The sequence below is a fragment of the Lissotriton vulgaris genome, chromosome 11 (genome assembly GCF_964263255.1).
Source record: "Lissotriton vulgaris chromosome 11, aLisVul1.2, whole genome shotgun sequence".
Taxonomy (NCBI): Eukaryota; Metazoa; Chordata; class Amphibia; order Caudata; family Salamandridae; genus Lissotriton; species Lissotriton vulgaris.
Window position 1 is genome coordinate 936,971,130 of NC_141699.1, and position 21,484 is coordinate 936,992,613.

Below are 21,484 nucleotides of genomic sequence, written 5' to 3' on the forward strand. Positions count from 1 at the left end.
AGCAATTAATTGCCAAGATGAAAACCCTCTGCCTATTCAAATGAAGACAAATCTCTCTAAGTAGATGTGTTGGATACCGAGTTTAAGAAAAGGGTAATACAATGGACTCTCCCACTGCAAAAAAAAAATAGAAGCCACAAAAAGGAGCCTATGGCAACCAGTATGAATGTAATCTTCAATAGAGTAGTCATAGTCTAGCTTTGATGATCAAAGAACTAGAAAATGTTCCAAGTTTAGGGAGCTCTAGAACCTTAGCTACACCAGCCGTCTACATAAGGAAACAGACAAAACAATATTCTGCATCAGCAGCTACCTCAGAATCTCATTTAGCAAACTTGGAAACCTTGTTTAAGCCAAAATGGAGTGAGCCTCATTTAGAAAGTGAGCACATTTAAGTGAAATAAAATTACTCCTGCTTGTCCAAATGCTGCCTCATAGTGGCAAGAAATCTACTAAGCAGTGAATTTACAATACTTGGAGAATGTTACTTTCCCTAAAATATTCCAACATCAGTATCAGAATAGTAACTTAGCTTCCATTAGTATTTTGGAAGAGTTACAACTTTCTGAAACATTTCAGGACTGAAGAGAAAATAATAAATGATCCTCTAAACACAAACCTAGTCACTGCTGCTTCGTAGTGATAACTGAATGCAAAGAAAGTAATCACCGCTTAGGCTGCTGACAGAAATCCAAACTCCTTTTCAAAGACCTCAAAAAGTGAGAGAGGGGTAAAGGATCTGAAAAAGATTCACCATGTGGAATCTTACTGATCTGTTAAGCCCCGAATAAGACATCCTCCCACCATACCTCTCAAGATGAAATAACACCAATGAAACTTTTTTTCTCTACTTATCCACACAGTTTATTTGCACTGCTCTTATCCTTCATCCCCCTGTAGGGGGTGTTGTTCTGTAGGCGGGTTGAGAAGAGTTATCTGAGAGGAAAAATATTGTGGACAGTGTTACTACGAAAAATGGATCTAATGTGCCTTTCTGGTCTAAGTTATCACCTTCCACTGCTCAGTCAGGGACACTTCACTGGATTGAAACAGGAGACTCGGTAGCAGCAGAAACGAGAACTGTAGTTTTAATGTGTTTAGAAAGCTTGGAAGACCCAAGCTTCTGCTACAGCTTTCCTGAAATTAAGAGTGTTAAAGCTCAGGTTCGGCATGAAGCCTTCATTAACTGCCCCTTTTCCTTAATTCACTGCTGTGCACTTGAAAAGGTCACTCTACTGCGACAAACATTAGTCATTAAAGGCCTAGCAACATAGACTGCACCTACCTTGTCAGAGTGTGGATTACCAGACATAAAAGCCTACAATTGTTGGACGATTCAGGCTACCTTTTAGGTATCACCATATAAACTCCAGCTGTGATGAGCAAGTTCTTTCTGTAAGAAGATGGACTGGCCTTGCAACAGCAAGTCTAGGAAAAACATGGCATGGTACTGTCGAGTAGCCTTTCAATTCGGGACCTCCTTCAATAACTGGCAGAGGTCTCACAAAGTATGCTAGTCTAAAAGGATATTTATTGCGGAGATAGATATGGAGATCAGTAATACTCTTTGTCGCTATGGTTCGCAAAATTGGGTACTTTTTTGTGGGCATGCAATTACGGACTTGGACCATGCCTAGCGTTAGAGTATGGTATTATTTTGCAATAGAAGTGTCCGATTTTAATTTTAACCACTGTAAATGAGCATACTTTTTCAGCTCTTTAAGAAAAGATGTTCGGTTCTGCAAGCTACAAGTAACATTATCGGTTTATGACCGGTAACAAATCCTACTGTAAACAGACTAATCCCAGGCATACAGTAGGTGGTGGGCATTTTTTTATAGTACATATGAAGCTACATTGTAGCCGTCGTGCTCCGATAAAGATGATCTTTTAATGCGCGAAATAACTCACATTTGAGGATAGGGCAATAAATGGAATTAATTTGGAATAAATTGCAGTCATCCTTTTTGCATCTACTAATCCTGCGAACCTTTTCAGTAATCACTTCCCAAGTCATCGTGGTTTAGGTCCATATATCCGCAGCTTCTTTTAGTTGGATGATGCTCGAGCTTTAGTTTGTAAATTATGCTTCATACATATGAACCCCAGCTAAAGTTATAGCAGACTCGCCATAGGCGACGTATTAAAAACTTCAAATCTTTTCCCCCCATCTGTTCTTTGCATCAGTATTTTTCAAAAACAGCTGGTACAGGTATGTTAAACCTTTTATGAAGGAGGAAAAAATGGCAGGCTGCTAGTGAAGTATCCATTTATAAGTGTACTGTGTGCCCCCCCCAAAAAAAAAGTCTCCTGAGCCTGCTTATTGAAGTAATAGTAAAATCCTATAATCGAGCAGGTCATGTCACAAATATGATCAACCAACAGTGTGTTTTGTAGTCATAGGGTTGGCAAATTCAGAAAAGTTGATATTTGCCATTTCTAGATTTCTGAAAAATGGATGTCCGCCAACACTTCATTACAGGAAATAATTAAATGAGCTGACAAGTCTTTAAAGTCTTAAGGGTTTTTCCTCGAGAAATGAGTATACAGAAACTAGTCACCAAGTTGTACAAAAAATTCAACTCAATCCTTAGGAGTCCTGTCAAACATTCAGTGGCACGTCAAACATTTCCTGTATGAAGGTGTGGTCATGACTCAAACTTGTGACATATCAGTCATTGCAGATGCCACGGATAAGAGCCGAATTCTTGCACATTCTAGAGCGAGTAGACAGCATACCAGGTTATAATGTTCACCTTACTGGATTACTCTGCAAACCTGGCAACAGTTAAAGCAAATTTCAAAACAGGATAAAATACAACAGAATGAGAGAGAATGAAGCCCTTTAAGGCAACGGACTCTGAGCCCTTCCAACACATCATATACGTGGAGCCATACCCATCATGTTGAGGTGGCAAGCTAGGGCCCAAGAGTCTCTCTAACAGAAACTCTTCAGTAGTTCCATTTATAGGTAAGTGAACACAGGGGTTGCATTGAAATACTTCAAAACTCAAAATGTAATTTGCATGCCTCTGCTGCACCACATTATGGTTCTAGTTTGTGTGTTGCCCATCAAACCTACAGAGACCACGGTGAATAGCCTGGACTAGGTTCAAATAAAGAAACGCCAGCTTCATAACGGTGACTTCAAGCTAAATTAAGGGCAATTTCTTTGAGGGAAACAAGGGGACTATATTTTAAGTGGAAGAGTGCAAGTATAATTACTAGAGCAGCTTCACTTCCAATCAAACTGGGTGAATGTCTGCATTGTGGTACAATTTCACAATGGCAATGACAAACAGACATGGAAGTGGGACCCCACTCCCTGTGCACATGATCAGAGTTAAGACTTAACGCCTGATAAACACGTTTCTCATGCCTAACAAATATAGTATTCATACTAGAGAAATTTGGCTGAGCCACTACAAAATGCGAAAATGGAACAGGAAACTGTCAGACTAAACCAAAGAAACGACTAGTTGACAAGTTTGCCAAAATCTGCAGAACGATTGGCCTTCCAGTAGGTGCTGGAAGCTTATCACCTGGGAGGGATAGCTTCCTGGTAGAAGTTACTCTCAGTGCAAGAAAGGTGATATTTTATTCCTTGGTTGTCAAAGACTGCCTGCAATCACTGGGGACTCATTTTAAAGCTATATTCTGCATAAATTCACAACAGATGATTAACTTTGCAAAACCGCAAGTTTTTGGAGGGAGTGGGTTGAGGAGAGTAACTGAACCAATTCCACCTCAGCGATCAGATATCTTTTTTCCCCTCTGAAATACTGCCAGAAACAGTTAACATGTTCGTACTCCGTTTTAAGCCTTCGAAATATATACACTATTTGTTGCAGGAAAATGCATCATATTGCCTGACTATAATTCATGCCAACATCCACGAAGGCGATTAGCTACACTTTGTAAGCCTCTCAAAACAAGAGACTTTTAATTTAGGTTGTGAGGACCATGCAATTATTATAAAAAGTCTCATGCATGGAGGAAAACAAATCTTTGTTGGAGTGTAATGGGTTGCTGAGTGCAGTGGAGCACTGTATGGTTAGAGCCAAAAAATGCTCAGTTTTTCAACCACAAAAGCTATGCTAGTGTGAGAACCTCCGGATTGGACAGTTCATCTTAAAATGGTACGATAAATTAGTAAAAAGTGAAAATATGTGGAACGCCAGGTTGACCCCATTAAAGTCGGGGAATGGCACCGTCTGAGAAATTAATGGATCTTCTAGGTCAAAGAAGGAGAGGGGGGGTGGGGGGGGGGGGGGGGACCAGGAGCCTGTTAAGGTCCAGTGTCCGTGCTCCATAAATGAAGGTTAGATCAAAAGGGGACACTGTTCTGAGAGTTGGGTGCAAAATGTCACCCACTCATCAAGGAGAGAATTAGTGTAGAATAGATAGTGAGAAGGAGAAGAAAGAGAGCTCCAATCCCGAATGGGTGGGCCAAGTCTTGCCTCTTTAGTAGCCCTCACACAACCCGAAGAAGGTCATGCTGCATCACCAGGCCTTTGCTCCTCATCGGGCCGGCGCTGCAATGCCCAACGGGCCCCCCAAAGGGGTCACTTTGACAGATATCTTAAGAGAAAAGCCAACAGGTGTGTGCGGGTGAATGGGCTGGATCCAAGGGTGGAAAAGGTTAAGTGCGTGCAGTGAGGAAAGCTAAAAATAACAGTTAAAACTACTTAGGGGAGTCCACAGGAAAACTTTAATCATGTGGTACCCTTGGTAGATTTAAAAAAAAAAAAAAAAAAAAGGTCGGTGGGTTACTGTGGGGCATAATGTGCCCAAGTAACTATTAAAAGGTCGAAATGTTTCACATCTGGTTTGTCTAAAAAAGATCAGTGGTGTTTCTTCAGGACCTAACTGGTGTAGTGGTGGTGCACGTGAAAGAAGAGGTTCCAAAGTAAAAAGGTAACCAGCAAAAATGAGTTACTAAAGGGTTAACCACATGGCTGGGTGCCTTGCTAAAGATGTTAAAATCTCGACTTGTAGATATGCCCTCGGCATAAGGAGTACCCTCAACTTAAAGGGAACATTCTCCCAAGGCTAGTATCCGCTGGTGGCCTGCACCTTATTGGCGTTGCGTCGGGTGCCGGCTCCGTCACACCTACCCCCTACCAGCGACTGCCTGTCCCAGGATGCTGGTTTCCAGTCCAGGGAGGCCCTGGCCTAGCAGTTCGGTCTGGGCTGTTCCCATGAGGCACAGGGTCAAGACTGATTTTAAAATGGCTGGGCCCAAACTGGGGTGGCAGTAGTGGGCAAAAGAACAATGGATTTAACCCAGATCTTTTGACTGGGGGAGAATGTTTGCATTGTCAGTATTCCGTCAATCATTTTTTTGCTGTAACTCCTCTAATCCGGGCTTAAAGTGGGATGAAAAAACTGAGGGGGTTGTCTTTCAAAGGGGAATAGCCAGTGTAATTAAGGGTGTGGCTTAAATACACAAGTTAAAATCTGTGCTCCGCATAGTGTGCCGCCTGACTTGCATTTTACTTTTTCTGTTACTGCATCCAGATACATGATACAACAAGTAACATACCTACAACAAGTCAGGACTATTGGCTTGGTCACTGGTTGCTAGTTGCATAAGATAAATAAGCAGCAACTATGGCTAGTATAGAATATTTAAAAAGCTTCCACTTGAAGCCCTGGTGACACCACGACAACGTTGCTGCTCATGAGTTTCAAAAAGAGAAGGGAAATCCACAGAGAAAATGACTCTTTAAGGGATCTCCCTTCCCCACAACACTCACCTGGCATGACGTCATGCCGTAACTTCTCCACTAGTGAGCAGTACACATCGATGTGCCTGCTGTCACCGCAGTCTGGATAAAAAACTGATGCCTGTGCCAGGGCACGAGACCGAGCCCGATAGAGACCCCCCTTTAAAAAACTGCCAGTGCTCAGACCCAGTGAGACCCGGCCCACTTAAAGCCCTCCCTCTACTCTACCTACACATTTCAATCTCATTGGTTTTAGTCGGCCTTTTATGGGCATTTAGGGTTTTATGGAGTACACATCCTTCGAGTTCTTTAAGGATGGTCTTGTACTTAAGGAGCACACCCACCATTGGGTTGCTTGAGCTCCACGTGGACTGCTTTTCTGGAGCACACGACTGCAGCATGTCAAAACAGAAAAGCCCATGCTTGCATGCTAAGTCGAAAGTGCTGACGCACTCTGCAAGAGACAAACATCAGTTTTTCAAAAAAAAGATTAACAAAATTCTCGTATGAGGGGTGATTAACACATTCACACTAGACTGATGGGCATTTTCCGCCTTCGAAGCAGCTACGCCCATCCAGTGCTGGCCAGTCTTTCTGCTTGCTGGTAGCCCTGTGCTCGCTCTGGTCTGCTTGATCATCTGAGGACTGATTTTTCAAGGGTCTCTGTTGGTACATCCCTTGGTAAAGGGATGCGTTGGGTGTTAGTGTTATGACAGCATTCAATTACAATCCAGAGTCAGTATTCTCTACAACACATCAGTCTTTGAACACCAAATCAAGCATTGCAAGACCATTCTCAGTTCTGTTACATCTGGATACTTGCAAAGGTTTTGACCACTGAGTGGTCTAGCTCAACTGATACAAGTTCAGTGATCATTTGTTCTAAAAATATGACCAGGCAAGCTGGTCTTTGCCAGAAGTCAGATGTCCAATGCAAGCTGAACCATTACAGTGTAGATAAAGGCAGGTTTTTATACTAGAGCGACCAGTTAGCAGCTATTACATAAAGGATATGCTAGTAAGCCTCAATGAGACCTGGCCACGGAATGTATCATAGATTTTCAAGCTGATAATGGGATGCATCACATGTGCCCATATTTCATTGCTGAAGTAGTTCGACCAATAGATCTGCTCAAAGTTTGTTGGTGCTCCAATACTAAATTGAATACTAAATAGTTTTTTAAATTGGTGGTCTGAAGACATTTTGATTGATCATAACTATTAGCTAGCTAGAAAGGCCCGCGGTACAATCTCAATTTGCCTACATTTTTAACATTAAACAATACAATGAGATACACATTAAAAAGCATGAGTTTCTACATGTAAGGGAGTACATACAACTAGAGAACTACAAATATTTTAACAATTGGTAGCCAAAAATACTTTTTGCAATAACAATTCATTAAACACCAGCCATATGTAAAACAAATTCGAACCAGCATGCAGGAATTTTAAAGATTTTCAGTTGATATCATTTTATGCCCTCAGACACGGAGCATCTTGCTTCAAAACCTCAACATACACTGGACAGAATGGCGGCTGCAAGTACAAGTTAGAATTTACTTTGCATCATCTTTCACGTTCTACTCTTAACAAGCCATCATCAGTATCCCACCTTTCATTTCGATAGTGCGGTCAGAAAAACTTACTAGCTAGGAGTCGGACAGAGGGGATGCCACACTACCAGACTTATGCATGGACGAAATATTAATATTCTTGGCATCGCAACACTGTAAAAGTTGCACAACTGTGGTAACAGCTGCTTAATGGTATGAGTTTTAGTACAATCATTTTTAAAGTTTGCAACAAAAGTAATTATTTTAGGAGTAGAGAAGATGACCTCGCTTTAATGTGGTCTCAACATTTACAAACCATTATATAAAAATCGAGTTTCATACGCAAGCCTACTTATTATATTTAATCCGTGTCACTCTGGATCACAAACTCTTCCTTTGTAAATGATAGGTCAGGCTGGGAGAAAGTACTTGTGTGACACAATAGTGGAGTAAATAGAGCAAGATTAAGGAAACAGATGACAGGCACTTTTGGCAGAAACGTCAGTGCGTAAGTCAGTCTAGAGACACAGAAAAAATTGATGGGGAGGTAGTGCTACCTTAAATCAAATTGAGAATGTGCACCAGCAGCAGAAAAAACTAATTGGACATGGATAAGAAACTAGAGCAAATAAAAAAAAGAATGAAACATTATTTAATTTTATCTAAATGTCGAAATTTTAGTAAACAAGAATCTAGGCATTTACTTACAGTACAAAGTGAGCTGAAAAGGACTACTAGACAGTTCAAGTGACTACATTTAAACCTTTAGAATGAGATTCCCTCAACCTAAGAGAAAGGAAAAACGAATTGTTTATCTAATGTGGTCAATGTGAACGGAAACCAAGGGTTTATTTAAAGTGTTTTGGTGTTTTGGTAAACTCAATAGCACAGATCTGCTTGAAGACAGTACAGACTGAGATTCCACTAGGTAGTGATACAAATGACAAAACCTAAAACACACTAGTCTTAAAGTATTCCATTTCCCAAAGACCTCCAAATGACATTGTTAGCAGGGTACGGCGAAATGGTAGAAACCCCTCCATTGTCATGGATATTTAGATCAAAGTCTCAGTGATACTAATTAGACACCAGCAGGTTAATTTATTAACTAGTTTCAAGATCAGGCACTGAAAAGCTGGGTAAGAGATGCTACCATGACTAGGTACAGGTTGGCCTCATGTGGTGCACGATCAATAGTTTCAAAAAACCTAGATCTGTTCTTCCAAGCCTTAGATTATAAAAGGAGAGCAAAATACACTGTAGGAAAAATGGTGAAGACTTTTTAATGATATCAGCGATTGCAATACACACTGAATCCTGATAACTTACATTGCACATAATGCGGACGACCGAGTAGAGTCTACAGGCAATGAGGTCAACTAAGAAACAAAAATTGGCTGAAAAGCCAACAGAGATATAACCAGATCAGGCTGATCAACTACTAAAATGTTTTCATCGTGTGAGGAGAGGGCAAGGTTTTGTGCAGAGCTCTGCTTCAGGCACTTCTGTCTTTTGAATTGGACTGGTTATCCAATTCAAAAGTCTAAAACAAAAAAAAAAGTGATGAGAGCCGATGGCATGACAACCATGTGTGTAATGAAGCAGGCACTAGTGCAACAGAAATACCAACCTATCGAAAAATGTAGACGGAGTAGACCAACCAAAGAGAAATGTTTCCTGGAATATTCATGAGGCGAGTAAGGTTCTTTAAAGCAGTCAGGAAGAGGGGCCGCGAAGACTGAATAGTGTCAAAAACTCTAGTTCAGTTTGCTGCTTTACCACAGTGATTAAAAATGTGTCCAATTGAAAAACCTGGTACTTTCCGTACAAAATGTCAGTGTTCTGAAAAATGACAACTATCAATGGCAAAGCAAGAGGTCTGGCTTGAATTTTTCTGAACACATTGCACCAAAGGGATAAAGAAAAAGTGTGTTGATACAGTGTACTTTTGATATGTAAAATAGTCACTCATGCATAACAATGCAAGCACTCCTTAGGAAGCCGAATGATAAATCAAACAGCCCATAGCATGAGGCAAGGAGGGAATACCATTGTGGGGTAGAGCAGAGCCCAAGACCACTATGTTTAATAACTGGTAAAAATAAGTAAATAGACAGCTGAGTTGTCAAGCCAGGTGGATAGAGAACTAGAGTGACAAAGACTTTAGAAAATGTAAAAGAAATCCTCCAATGCTTTTGCTTGCGTAGCATGTGGAGCTTCAGTGCCTCTGCAGGTACAGTCTATACATCCTGCTAAAACTAAAATAAAGTTTAGGACCTTTCTTACAGAGTAGAAGAGATTTTTTAAACACATGGTTCGCTTCAAAACTTTCTGTAAAGAGAAATGGAGAAAAAATTGATCAGTGCTATCTTTTAACGCACCCATGGCTCAGGGCATTTACTTTTCTAACTTTTTAAACCCTTTCAGATGTTAAGTAGGTTAGTTCTGGGTTAACGGATGGCTAGATGGTCTTTAAAGAGAATACACGAGGCTCGAGAAAAGAAGTGCATTAACTGTGTTGCAAGGAGGAAGGAAGATTGCTTCAAAGGATGAACGTTTCACTAAGTGGTCTAGGATTCTGGCATAGGATATCTAAGCCAAGCAAGATCAACAGAGCGAAGAAAAGGAAATCACAACCAGAGATTCGAAAGGATCTAGCAACACTGGAAGACGTTGTATAGGAACAATGTTCGCTCCATCTCAATCTCAACACAATTTGCATAGAGATAATTTACAGGAATTCTCATAATCCAGCGGAAGAGCAGTTCATTCTCTTGCACATAGGAGTTTGACTAGTGCACGTAGTGAACAGATTTTTGCAAACCAAACGTGAAATTGGTAAAGCTGTCACTGGCATCTGCTGAATAAAGTGAGGGATTGATTATGTATGTTTTTGGTCCCATAATTTAAACAAGGTACTCGCTGGCTAGCACAGCAAGCGCTGCCTGATTCCCATTTGTTTCAGAACATCCACATTGAAGGTCACTTATAAATGCACTCAGAAGAACACACATGCTACCAAACTTGACCCTCGCTGTAATGATAAGAAAATGGATAAGTTATGGTAAAAGACCATCCTAAGTGTCTTTGCTCTGCCTCACAGAATCGTCAGATTAAATATTATTTGTAAAGAAAATTTAACAACATTGAAGCACAACCTTTCCGTGCATTGATCATAAAGAATATTCAAGGTGAATGAAGGTTTAAATCTCAGATGGGAAACCAGTTTTTAAAAAAATCACATCTGTAAGTGGTCTAAGATTTTTACATTTTATGCCACGCAGAAATAACGGAAATAAAATCCAACTTTCGCCAATGCAGGTTTAATTTAACTTCTGTTATATATTCTTTTGAAGCGTGCATATGCCCCAAAGGGTGTCTTGACGCTAACAACTGTCACCCTGATCATAAACGTGTATAAACTCCAAGGATTTGAAAACTGAGTTTTCAGAACTTTCCTAAATTGCAACAAACTGGATATTTATATCGGCTAAAGTGGAAGGTTATTCCATAGTTTTGTTGTGCAGTAGACAAAGCTTCTGCCACCCCCATGAGGTTCGTTTGGATTTGGGAACCACTACATTTTTGGTAAAGGTGGAGTGTAGAGTCCTGCTAGGAATGTACCACTTATACCTATGGTTTAAGATATTCAGGACCAACTTTAGGGAGCTCCTTTTGGCCAATGCAGAGGGCCTTAAAGGCAATATGTTTTCTGATTGGCAGCCAGTAAAGCTTATACAAGGCCTGGGACATTGACTGAAATCTAGTAATGCCCAGAAGAACATGAGCTGCTGTGTTTTGCAAATTTTGAAGTTTAAGCTGTTGACCTCGGTGTGAATTCTGCCGCGTTGATGGCATTTTAATCAGTGGGAGGGTTTTGGACGGTCCCCGGCCATCCCCCGCACACACCCACCATCACGTGGGACGGCCAGGGGCCGTCCTCAGCATGGAACGGTTTAAGAGTCTCTGTTGTATGTTCACATAAAAGGCATTACAGTAATCTATCTTGGGTAGTACAAGGGTCACTATGACTATCTTTTGGAGGTCAAATGGAATAAAAAGGTAAAATAGTTTATTGTCCTTAAGGTGTGGAATGAAGAAGACGTAACTGCATTGATTTGGTCAGAAGGTTCAAATTTGTCATCAACCAGAATGCCTAAATTCTTTACCTTTCTCACAGGTGGTGGAAGAGATCCTATATAATCAGACTGGCCAGAGGCCATACGTAAATATTGGAACGCATGGGGCTTAATGAGGACTCCTGAGGTACCCCACAACTGCTGAGCCAGATTAGGGCTTCAAGCTTTACTCACTGTTTTTTGGCAAAGTATTACCATGGACTGTAGGTGTCCCAAACTTTCCTTTGATGATAATGTGGTGATCATGGCTTCTCAGATTCCACATTGCCGCCCACCCCAGGATTTAAGACACCACAGCAGCACTCGTTCAGTCTGATGAAATATCACATTACACCCAACCTGGCGGAACTCCATTGGTTCCCCCCTGCCAGGCCACATCACCTTTAAAAACAGATGCATCATTTACAAAGCCATTGTGCCAGCACACCTGCTTATCTTGCAGATAAGCTCACCATGTCTTTTAGCTCTCAGCAAACAGGTAGACTGCAGACTAAGAAATGTAACAAAAAAAAAAAACACACACAAGAAGTCCGCAGCCTTTTCTATGTATGCAACCAATGTGTGGACAACATCCCTACAGCCAATAGGCACACTTCAAATTAGAACAAGTTGAATCTTGAGAGAGAAAGAGAATGGCATTTTTGTTCCTTTGGTGTTAAAAGGTAGCAATCTGTTCTTAGTAGCATAACAACTGTACCTGTCCACAAAAAGTAAAATGCTATGTGGCTTTTTCAACAGCGACTGTATGCACTAGCCCCTTACCATGGTTCCAAAGTCTACTGGTAAACCATAGGTGACCATATTTTAATTAAAAAGAAAAAAAATCTGCAAACGTTACAGACACTACATAATATATGTCAGACTAAAAATGTTGACATAGTAAGTGTGTTTGCAGCACATATTGCCTATTAAAGTAGGCTGCATATGCTTCTCAGGGCCAAAAAGCTACTTGATCAGTTTATGACCATACAAAAATCAGTGTTAGCAGAAGATTTCCTTGGATACAAATGGTTATGCAAGAATTCTGAAACATTGTACAACTCACTTTGAAATATTTCACGGACAAAAAAAAAATACAATAACAGCTCACAACACCTGTAGAAAATCATCATATTAGGCTAAACATAAGCAGTACTTCTTTCAAATCAACCTAAAATTGGATGACGTGGTCCACTGCATCAGGCAGCACACTCAAGTAAAATATTTATGAGGCCAAACATGAATCCCAACAATAAATCAACCTCCAAATTTCGAATGATCCCCCGAGCTCAGTTAAATCATAACTACACAGAAACCAAAATAAAGAGACCAACCATTTAAGCAGAAGAATGTTTAAAATCAGAAGTTGGCTATTTATGGAAGGGAAAGGAATACTGCATCTGCAATTCATTATGCAATAACGACACTGGCAAATGTATTGGACCCATTACACCTATCAAAATTTGGTGATATTTTGGGCCATATCACGTAAATACACAAATGACTTCAGGAAGAATTTTTATTAGCGCACATTTACATATTTTGGCACTCAAAAACAAACAAAATTCGGTTTAAAATTCTAAATATAGGTTTAATTCTGTGCATGCTTAAAAATACTCCTATTAGCAATAAACGCCTTTTCTTTGCCCTTAAAAAAAAATCCCTTTCGGTTTCTCCAAGTTGGGGGTAAACTAGGTTTTCTTCAATACCAGAGCGGTAAACCGAATTCACCAAACAATTGTTATATCCATTTATTAATATTTGTATGCCGACACTAAGCTGTCGCTCTATACCCTGTGACAATATCCAGCACTCCTGACAAAGATGCTTTTGTTGACTGATAGTTAATCATTGTGTTTAGTGCAGAGATGATCATCAAAAATTGTACAAGAGTGCATTTCCTTTCCCTAAATAGGGCACTTGTGTGAAAAATAAATCTTATTAGAATACACTCTTCTGTATATTGATAAGCTTGTCTGCAGTAAACAAGTCAATTGACCATCAAAGAAGAAAAACATGTTTAACAGGTGTAGAGCACTCCCAAGGTATAGAGACAAGAACATGTTTTGGGATACGCACAAGCTAACTACATAAAGCATCAATTCTTTACCGAATTTGGCTTAGTCTAAGGTATTGAAGTGTAGTAGTTTACTCCACACTTGTGCAAGTCGCCCCCCAAAAAATGTACAGGGAAGAAAAAAAAAATCATTGCTAATCGGGAATATATTTTTTTTAAAAGCACAAAATTATTCAACATCATTTAAAAACTTAAACCGGTCTGGATTTTTGCTTTAATACAAGAATTTTTGTATGTTCAAAATAAATGTCATTGAATGTCTTCCCATTAAATTGTATCAAGAACAGTGTATGTTTACGAGCCATGCCACTGAACTGGACTCTCACTAGGGCAGTGCAGTTGCTTCAGATTGTTTCTATAACAGTGCTTTCTTTAGACCAGGGGTAAAAATGGTTAGCATGTGGTCTAATCTTTGTTTAAAGATGCATTTGTTGTAGATTAGTATATTTTGTCAACTTTGACAAAAAAACTTGCAGGCCCACCGGCTTTTCTCACAATTTTTTTTTATTATCTAGCTTGGTAAATGTACATATTCATGTAGAATGCGACATTTCAACAAATCAATCTAAAGTAGGCATTATTCTTTACTATGAATCCTGGCCCAGAAGTCGAAAACTTGTGCACCTTAGCCAACGTTAAATCACACAACCATTAGTGGAAACTGAACTAATCATCTTTTAATAGAAGAGCAGAGAGCCACCCATGGAAGCACACACAGTTATACAAACGCCAAATGTTTGCAGTCTGGCTGATATGGTACACATTCCAAGAATGACACGCATAGCCACTGACTGATAATCAGCTGGTGAGAAACGTTGTATTCTCTGGCACAGACTCCAGGAAAGTCACAGGGCAAATGGACAAATTAAGTCAAAATGCGGTGGGTGCACTCTCGCCCTCATGCATGGTGACTCTGCAGAGTAAAAGGGAGAACACACAACCACCAATGAGCCAAACTGTCGGCGATAAACAACGCATCTGACGAGAATGGCGGAAAACGTGGAAGATATCAAATTTAAAAAGTGTGAGTTAGAACTCTAGACTGAAGCTGCCAAAAACGAATTCCCTAAGAAAGGTTCCTTGGTGAAGAAACCCCTTACTAGCGATCGGCAGATTAAAGAGAAGTTACCTGCTTGCGAGTGCCCCCTGTTACGATACCAGGGGCATTAAACACGCACGCACGCACCCCAAGCTGATGAACTACACTTGCAAGGCACACAGAAGAATGAGTACAGGCGTGAATCAAGCACAGCCCGTACTCTGCGGCATGTTGCACAGCTCCGCACAAGTAGAGATCGTTCGAACTAAGATTGGGGTTCAACAGCTAGCCACATGCAAATAGAAATTGGCGTTTTCGCCAACGGGAAAGTGAACGTGTTCAATAGGCGCATCGCTCAAAACGTTCAGCCCGTGATCCTTTAATTAAAGTTTTCTGCATGAAAGTGAGGGGCAACCATGTTAACTAAACATCAGTAACAAAACAAAAAAAAAGTTTCACAATTAATCGACATTCCACCAACATGTTGTGGGAGTGGAAGAAGGAACAAGGAGTTGCCAATGCCAATAAGTGTGACCAGTGTCGGTCGTGTCATACTAAACTTGCCCTTTTGACTACTGCCATGACCAGTGAAGAGCCACCAAGACTGACGACTATGTGGCATGGGCTTCACACATGGGTAAACGATAAAGGCCACGTGGGATGTCCTGTTGGGACCTGAACTCGTCTCAGGACAGAATTAAGTCTGTGAGGGGTTTTACTACTACTTGTAGTAAGGAAGTATGCCCCCCTCACGCTGAAGCAACGCCCCTTTCACCACATGCAGGTTTTCCTTTTATCCAAGGCTGTGTCCAAGTGATCAAATACATTATTTGCTCAAGCACCACATCTCCTGGCATACGCCAGTAGGTTTCGTCACAGCTCCAGCTGCCAAGCTGGGACTATAGATTCGATGTAAATCTAGTCCCATAGTTTTCAGTTGGAACGAAACAAATGATCAAGTGACGTCCCAAATGCAATATTTGCTCACTGCAGCACTGGGCTCCTTCTAGCACTGATGGTAATGCTCGATGCTAAATTAATGTTTAGTAAAACAGCGCTGCATCATCAAAGCTGCGTGAGGCAGAAGCAACTGGCTGCTGGTTTTACATCATGGACAGCTAATCCATATAGAGAGGACACATCTAGTCACGAAAATGTACATCTTTCTAATAAGCATCTGGCAGGCCAAATAAAAGGCAGAAGCATAAAGGGAATGTGTAACTTCACTAAAGGCTTTAAGAACACGTCACTTAAAATGTACACGAGAGACTGCAAGTGGTTTCCTGGTGTGTCAATGTTCAAAATGTTGTTTAAAACTACGAATGAATTCAACCCGAAGCACCAGATGTGCTCCTCAAAGCAGCTAACCAGCGAGTCGTGGGAGACATTTAAAGCAAGTCGCCACCTAGTGTAACTTGCTCGAAGTCCCTTTTATAGTGACATCTGCATGCAAGATTAATCCGCCTATGTTTTAACGGTACGTCTTTGCAGACATTGTTTGGTAACATTTTATTAACCAGAATATAAGAAATTAATAAACGACTAGCCGACTTTAGCTTTTAAGCAGGAGTTGGAAATCCCGTGAACGTAAGTATACCTTCACTAAACAAATTTAGTCCCATGTGTTGTGATACCCGAGAAGCCAGATGGCAGCATCACCACATGCAGTGGTTCAGGGCCTCCGTCATCGACGCCAATACCACTGGTGCATTCCAGAATCAATAGTGACAGCAGCATATAACGAAGGTTTCAAATAAATTCTGGTTAGTAGATCCGCCCCACTCTTTAATAGGCACAAACTGGTTCAAAGCATGTTTCGATTTAAAGTGTCATTTACACTAAAGTTTAGGCTTTGTTGTGTAACCTCCAGCAACAGCCCACTGTAGGCATTGCTTGGAGGCAGTTATCGCCTATATCTTGAGAAGAATAACTCATGACCCATTAGAAAGGATACTGGCACTATATGGAAACTGTAAGGTGAACGGACTTCTCCGAAAGGTTCACGTAAAAGATTTAATTTTAAAATACCAACACAATCCCATAATTTAAAACTTACCGTTTTTCCAAACCACCCCTCAGTTTACCCCATAGAGACTACAAGTGCCCATACCTGTCTTCATCACCATCAACTGGAATGGATATACCAAATACAGAACGTGCAAGGGTGTTCATTGGAGTCGTTACTGGGAGATGAAGAGGGTTTGCAAGTGAGTCTAACATGGGAGACTTCGGGAAAGGTTTATGCTCTGCAATCAATGAATGTGGCGGCTGAGGTAGAGGCTCAGACTTTCTTCTGTCGTCTGTGTGCGCAAAAGATGGAGTCTGAGAGGGACCATGGTTTGAGTGTTGAAGGTTTGAATGTACATGGTTCCCTGGAAGCCCAAGGGGGTGGACGAGGCTGGCACTGCGAGTTACAGTTGTTTGGCCGCTCTGCTGCGACTGGACTACAGTAACTGAGGCATTTGGCATAGCGACAGGAGTGGCACAACTTGGCACACTCGTAGCAGAGGCGCCACCGGGCACGTTATGAACTGTGCCAGTCACCGTGTGTTGGCCACTTGACACACCTCCACCCAGCTGCTGCTGAGTCACGGATTTCTGTTGTACAAGTCCTGCAGGTGGCACCCCGGGCTGCACCACACCCCCTGCCTGCGGAATGACAGCAGGGTGACTCTGAACACCGTGGCCGGGCATGGGTCCCTGGACAGTGGAGTCACTGACCTGTGCACACCCAGGTGAGTGATTCACCTGGCCCATGGGAAGACTGGAGGCCGCAGAGTTGGGGGCATTAGACGGTGCCTGCTGGGCAGGCCCCTGATGGGGGTGGACGGTCCTGTTGTGCATATACTCCGTCTGAGCAGGAGGGTGAGAAGGGAGTCCATGTCCTGATGTGATCGTCGGTTGAGAGTACACAAAGTGCGAGGGTTGGCTCACTTGAATCCCGTTGTGTCCGGTCACCTGAGTCTGCTGACCAACGAGGAAGTGCTGCTGGGCGGCCTGGCCCGTCCTCTCCGCCTGCGGCCCAGAGCTGTCAGCCGGTTGATCGAAGGAGGGCCCTGCGTGGGAGACCCCCAAACCACTGTCCCTGTCTGTGGCAGTGTCGGCGGCGGGCCCATGCCGGAAGCTGTCGCTCTCCCGCTCGTAGAACTCCACACAGGTCCAGCGGCCGCGCCGGTAGGGCTCCCCCGAGCCGTGGTCCAACTTGATGACCCTGAAGCGGGAGCTGGTCGGTGCGGCGGGCAGGGGCTGCGGCTGGGGGGTGGTGCTCGGACTGCCCACGTTGTTTAGAGTCTCCTCCGAGGAACTGCGTCCGGCGGGCCTGGGCTCCTCGTCTTCGTCGGGGCCGCCGTCCACGGCTCGGGACACGTCGAACACCTCGGAGGAGACGTCCCCAGTGCGGGGATCATCAGGGTCGCCGTCCAGACTCTCGGTGTCCTCGGTGATGCTGCCGGTCGCCTGCGCCGTGGTGACGCTGGTGATCTGGAAGCAGCTCTTCTTCTTGGCCGGCATCTTGGACATGGTGAGGCTCAGACGGCTGCGGGTGCTGCTGTCACTGCTGGTCACGAGCGGAAGGGGCAGCGGCGGGGCCCCTCGTCCATCCCCCTGGCCACCAATCACACGAGCGCGCCGAGGCCCTCCTCCGAGCCGAGGGCTGCGCTCGGTCGCCGCCGGGACCCGCTGCTGTCGCAGATACCGGAGCTGTGTGCCCCTCTGAGGCTACCAGCAACGACTCATGTCCCTGGAGTAGAGGAAGGGCGCACTGACGCACCAACACCACCAAGGATAACGGGCAGGACCAGGCCTCAGTGGGTTTCAAGGTCCGGTCTGCTGCGCCGCGCTGAGGCTGACAGAGGGGAACTCAAATTCAAACTGCTCGCTCCGCTCTCCGCCTGGTAAGATGGCTAAAGACGGTGGCGCTAAGCACTCTGGGAGCGCCTCCCCCAAGCGCCTGCGCACTCCCTGGTGGTGACGCGCGGCCGCCGCCCCCCAGGTCCAGAAGAAAAAGCGCGCTACCGCGGTGCTTCCCGCGCGCACCAGGGTGTATGTGGCCGCGCGCCTAGTGCCGTTCTGTGACAGAGCTTAGAAACGCGCGCGCCCGCACTTTCCCGGACATAGAGAAGGGACAAGAACTGCCCGGAGGTTGCGCGGTGTCTGCACCTCAAGTCACGAGCACATAATACACGTCCGTTTAAGAATGACGCAGGCGTTCAAAATGTTAGTATCCTGAAAAGATGCATAATATTCGTTAAAAAAAGAAGGTGATTCTAATACAATGTCGGTGTATTTATGCTGTGGTTCAAAACAGAATATATTGACAGGTAATCCTATTTTGCTGTGTACGTTCTATTGATTAAGTAAAACGAATGCTTTCGTGTTTACGTCAGAAAGCTGAACCTCTTGGCACCTCGAGGACTGTCCTATTTCGAGTAGTGTTAGTCATAATGTCATGTCAGTTCCACAAACTAGTTAAATGTTTCGTTGACAGGAGGTAGGTCTTTGGCGTTCGTGTCTTCTTTGTATCCGTGTTTCGGCCCCGCCCCCTGCCCTCCAAGGACCGCCCCCTGCGCAGGCCTCAGGCAGCTGAATGTGAATTGGAGCAGTGACGTCAACACGCGGGCACGGGCATCAGTGGAAGCTTAGCGCTGCGCGCGGTGGATGAACTGTCAATCTTGTGGCTTGCCATGAAACCGGGCTGCAAGAGGGCATCACGCTGGATGTATCCAAAGAAGCTAACCATGAGCGGGCTATGCGTGTATGACTTTCACTCCAGATTTCTCCCAAGTTATAGAACCTTATCTTTGGAGGCTTAACCTTTCGTGTTTATCGTCACTTAGCACTTTTAGCACTTTTTTTCGTTAACTATTTTTACCGTAACCATACCCCTAGACCAGAAAAAAATCTCGCTTGCATTAAAATACGGAGCTTTGTTGAAATTGGTTCAGGCTCGGAGACAAGTTTATTTAGACATTTGTCCATAAAACATTCTAAAGAAAAAAAGCACGCTAGACAATTAAAACAGTTAAAAACATTTGAAAAGGATCCCCCTCCTAGCTAACCTACCCCCTATCCAACACAATACATTTCATGATTAAATTTTGTTTTATAGATCGTAAAAACCGAGCAATTCTAACTGTCACATTGAGATGACACATTTCAGACTATAACTTCACAGCTTTATTCCTATGGAGAGCATCATATTTAAACAAGCATTGGCATAGCCAATAGGTCTCTCTTTTGGGACCTTATAAGTATTTAGTTATGCAGCATAATATCCTTGGTGCAACAACATCAACTGTTGCATGGATAAACACTTATAAGGTCCCAAAGGCGAGACCTATTGGCTATGCCAATGCTTGTTTTGTCCGCACTCTACATTTTTGGCACCAAGACCATGCCCTTAAAAACCTGGTAGTGGTATTCCTTCACACAAATGGACTGTACCACTACATAAAAAAAGCCCTTAATTAAAAATTATTTTTTAAATCTTAAACCGTGATTTTGCCCATTTGTTTTACGCAGAGTGTACAAAATTACAACGTGACTGGGTTGAGAATGTTATTTCTACTCGTACCCCCGGGGGAGGGAACAAGACAGTAAATACACCGATGGAAGATGGAAATGGGTGGCTATCTAATAGACAAAGGTTAACCAGCCATAGTATTGAGTACATGGGTGGATGGGGATGGTCGATTTGTATTTGCAAAACTGAAAATACAAGAAAGAACTCTGATGTTTGATTTCATGTATGCTCTATCGTATCGGCCATTCTGGCAAGATGACGAAGGGAACGTCATAGTTTGGTAAACGCCGAAACAAGACGCACACGCTGTGCCGTCGTTGTGGTTCAAAGGCGTACCATCTTCAGAAATGTACCTGTGGCAAGTGCGGATATCCCGCCAAGCGCAAGAGAAAGTATAACTGGAGTGTGAAGGCTAAGAGACGCAACACCACGGGTACCGGCCGTATGAGACACTTGAAGGTTGTCTACCATAGATTCAGGAATGGATTCCGTGAGGGCACAACACCAAAACCGAAGAGGGCAGCAGTTGCAGCATCCAGTTCCTCATAAATATTTTGTTAAATATTTGTTATATGCCATAGTGTGAGATAAAATAGACCTCTCCTCTTTTTTACATAGAATGATACACACTTTTGGGGGGAAAAGACATTAAATAGGCAGTGACTGGAACATAGTATCTGACCCAACTCTATATCACTTACAGGGTCGGATTGGGATCACAATTTGTCCCGGGCACTGACGAAAAAAGTGGCCCACATTCAAGGGGCGTGGCCCAAAATTAAGGGGCGTGGCCCACAATCAAGGGGCGTGCCCTTTCATGGAACACCATTTGGTTACTCTTTGAGGTCTAATTTGTAGAGAAATATTTAGTAAATTAAGCCTTTTAAAGCTTACAGAGCAGGTAACATTGGTAAAGACTAGGAGCACTGCAGTTCTGATAACTGAATACTTACTTGCAGTCTTAACGCCCTGCACAATGCTGTTAGATACTCTTTCCCAACCAGCTATGTCCTAGACTCTAATCATCACATGAATCAGAAATCTAGCACAAAGTGAAGGAGAAAGGGTAAGACTGGAATCTCTGGGAATAGAACACGTGATAACAAAAGTAAGAATTCACAAACGCGGAAAAGGCAGTCTGGGGTGTAAAGAATGCTGGAAAATGTATCTGTACAATCTAGTCATAAATGTATTTCACAACCAGCAGGTGATGTCTGTATACAAAAAACAGTATGGGCGATGAGTAAGAACCTATCACATAGATTTTGCAGAAAAATGTGTTTATGTTTCATGCAACATCCATAAAAAATGTCTTTGAGATCAAACAGGCCATCACATATGAGAAATTGGAGGATGTCCCTGAGATTATTTTCAGTAATTTTAGTGAGCTGCAACTGTGTTGTAATATTGAAAACACGCGTCAATGTCCTTGAATATTAGATGT

At 42.8% G+C, this 21,484-nt stretch overlaps 1 protein-coding gene and 1 pseudogene across 4 annotated transcripts in view; one reads left to right on the forward strand and one right to left on the reverse strand.

Annotated features, from left to right (window-relative positions):
* Positions 1-18,450, reverse strand: part of TSC22D2 (TSC22 domain family member 2) — a 176,891-nt gene extending 158,441 nt beyond the window's left edge. For 3 of the 4 annotated variants that reach the window (XR_015300965.1, XR_015300964.1, XR_015300963.1), the window contains exon 1: positions 16,630-18,433. Coding sequence is in view for 1 of the 4 variants with exons in the window: in XM_086944081.1 (XP_086800207.1) it covers positions 16,630-18,038 (1,409 nt within the window). In the remaining 3 variants the exon portion in view is untranslated. Of the gene's footprint in view, positions 1-16,629 lie in introns of all 4 variants that reach the window. The other variant, XM_086944081.1, reaches the window with a different exon arrangement.
* A 1,835-nt stretch (positions 18,451-20,285) lies between these two features.
* LOC147683710 (large ribosomal subunit protein eL37-like) lies at positions 20,286-20,604 on the forward strand (annotated as a pseudogene).
* The last annotated feature ends 880 nt before the right edge of the window (positions 20,605-21,484 follow it).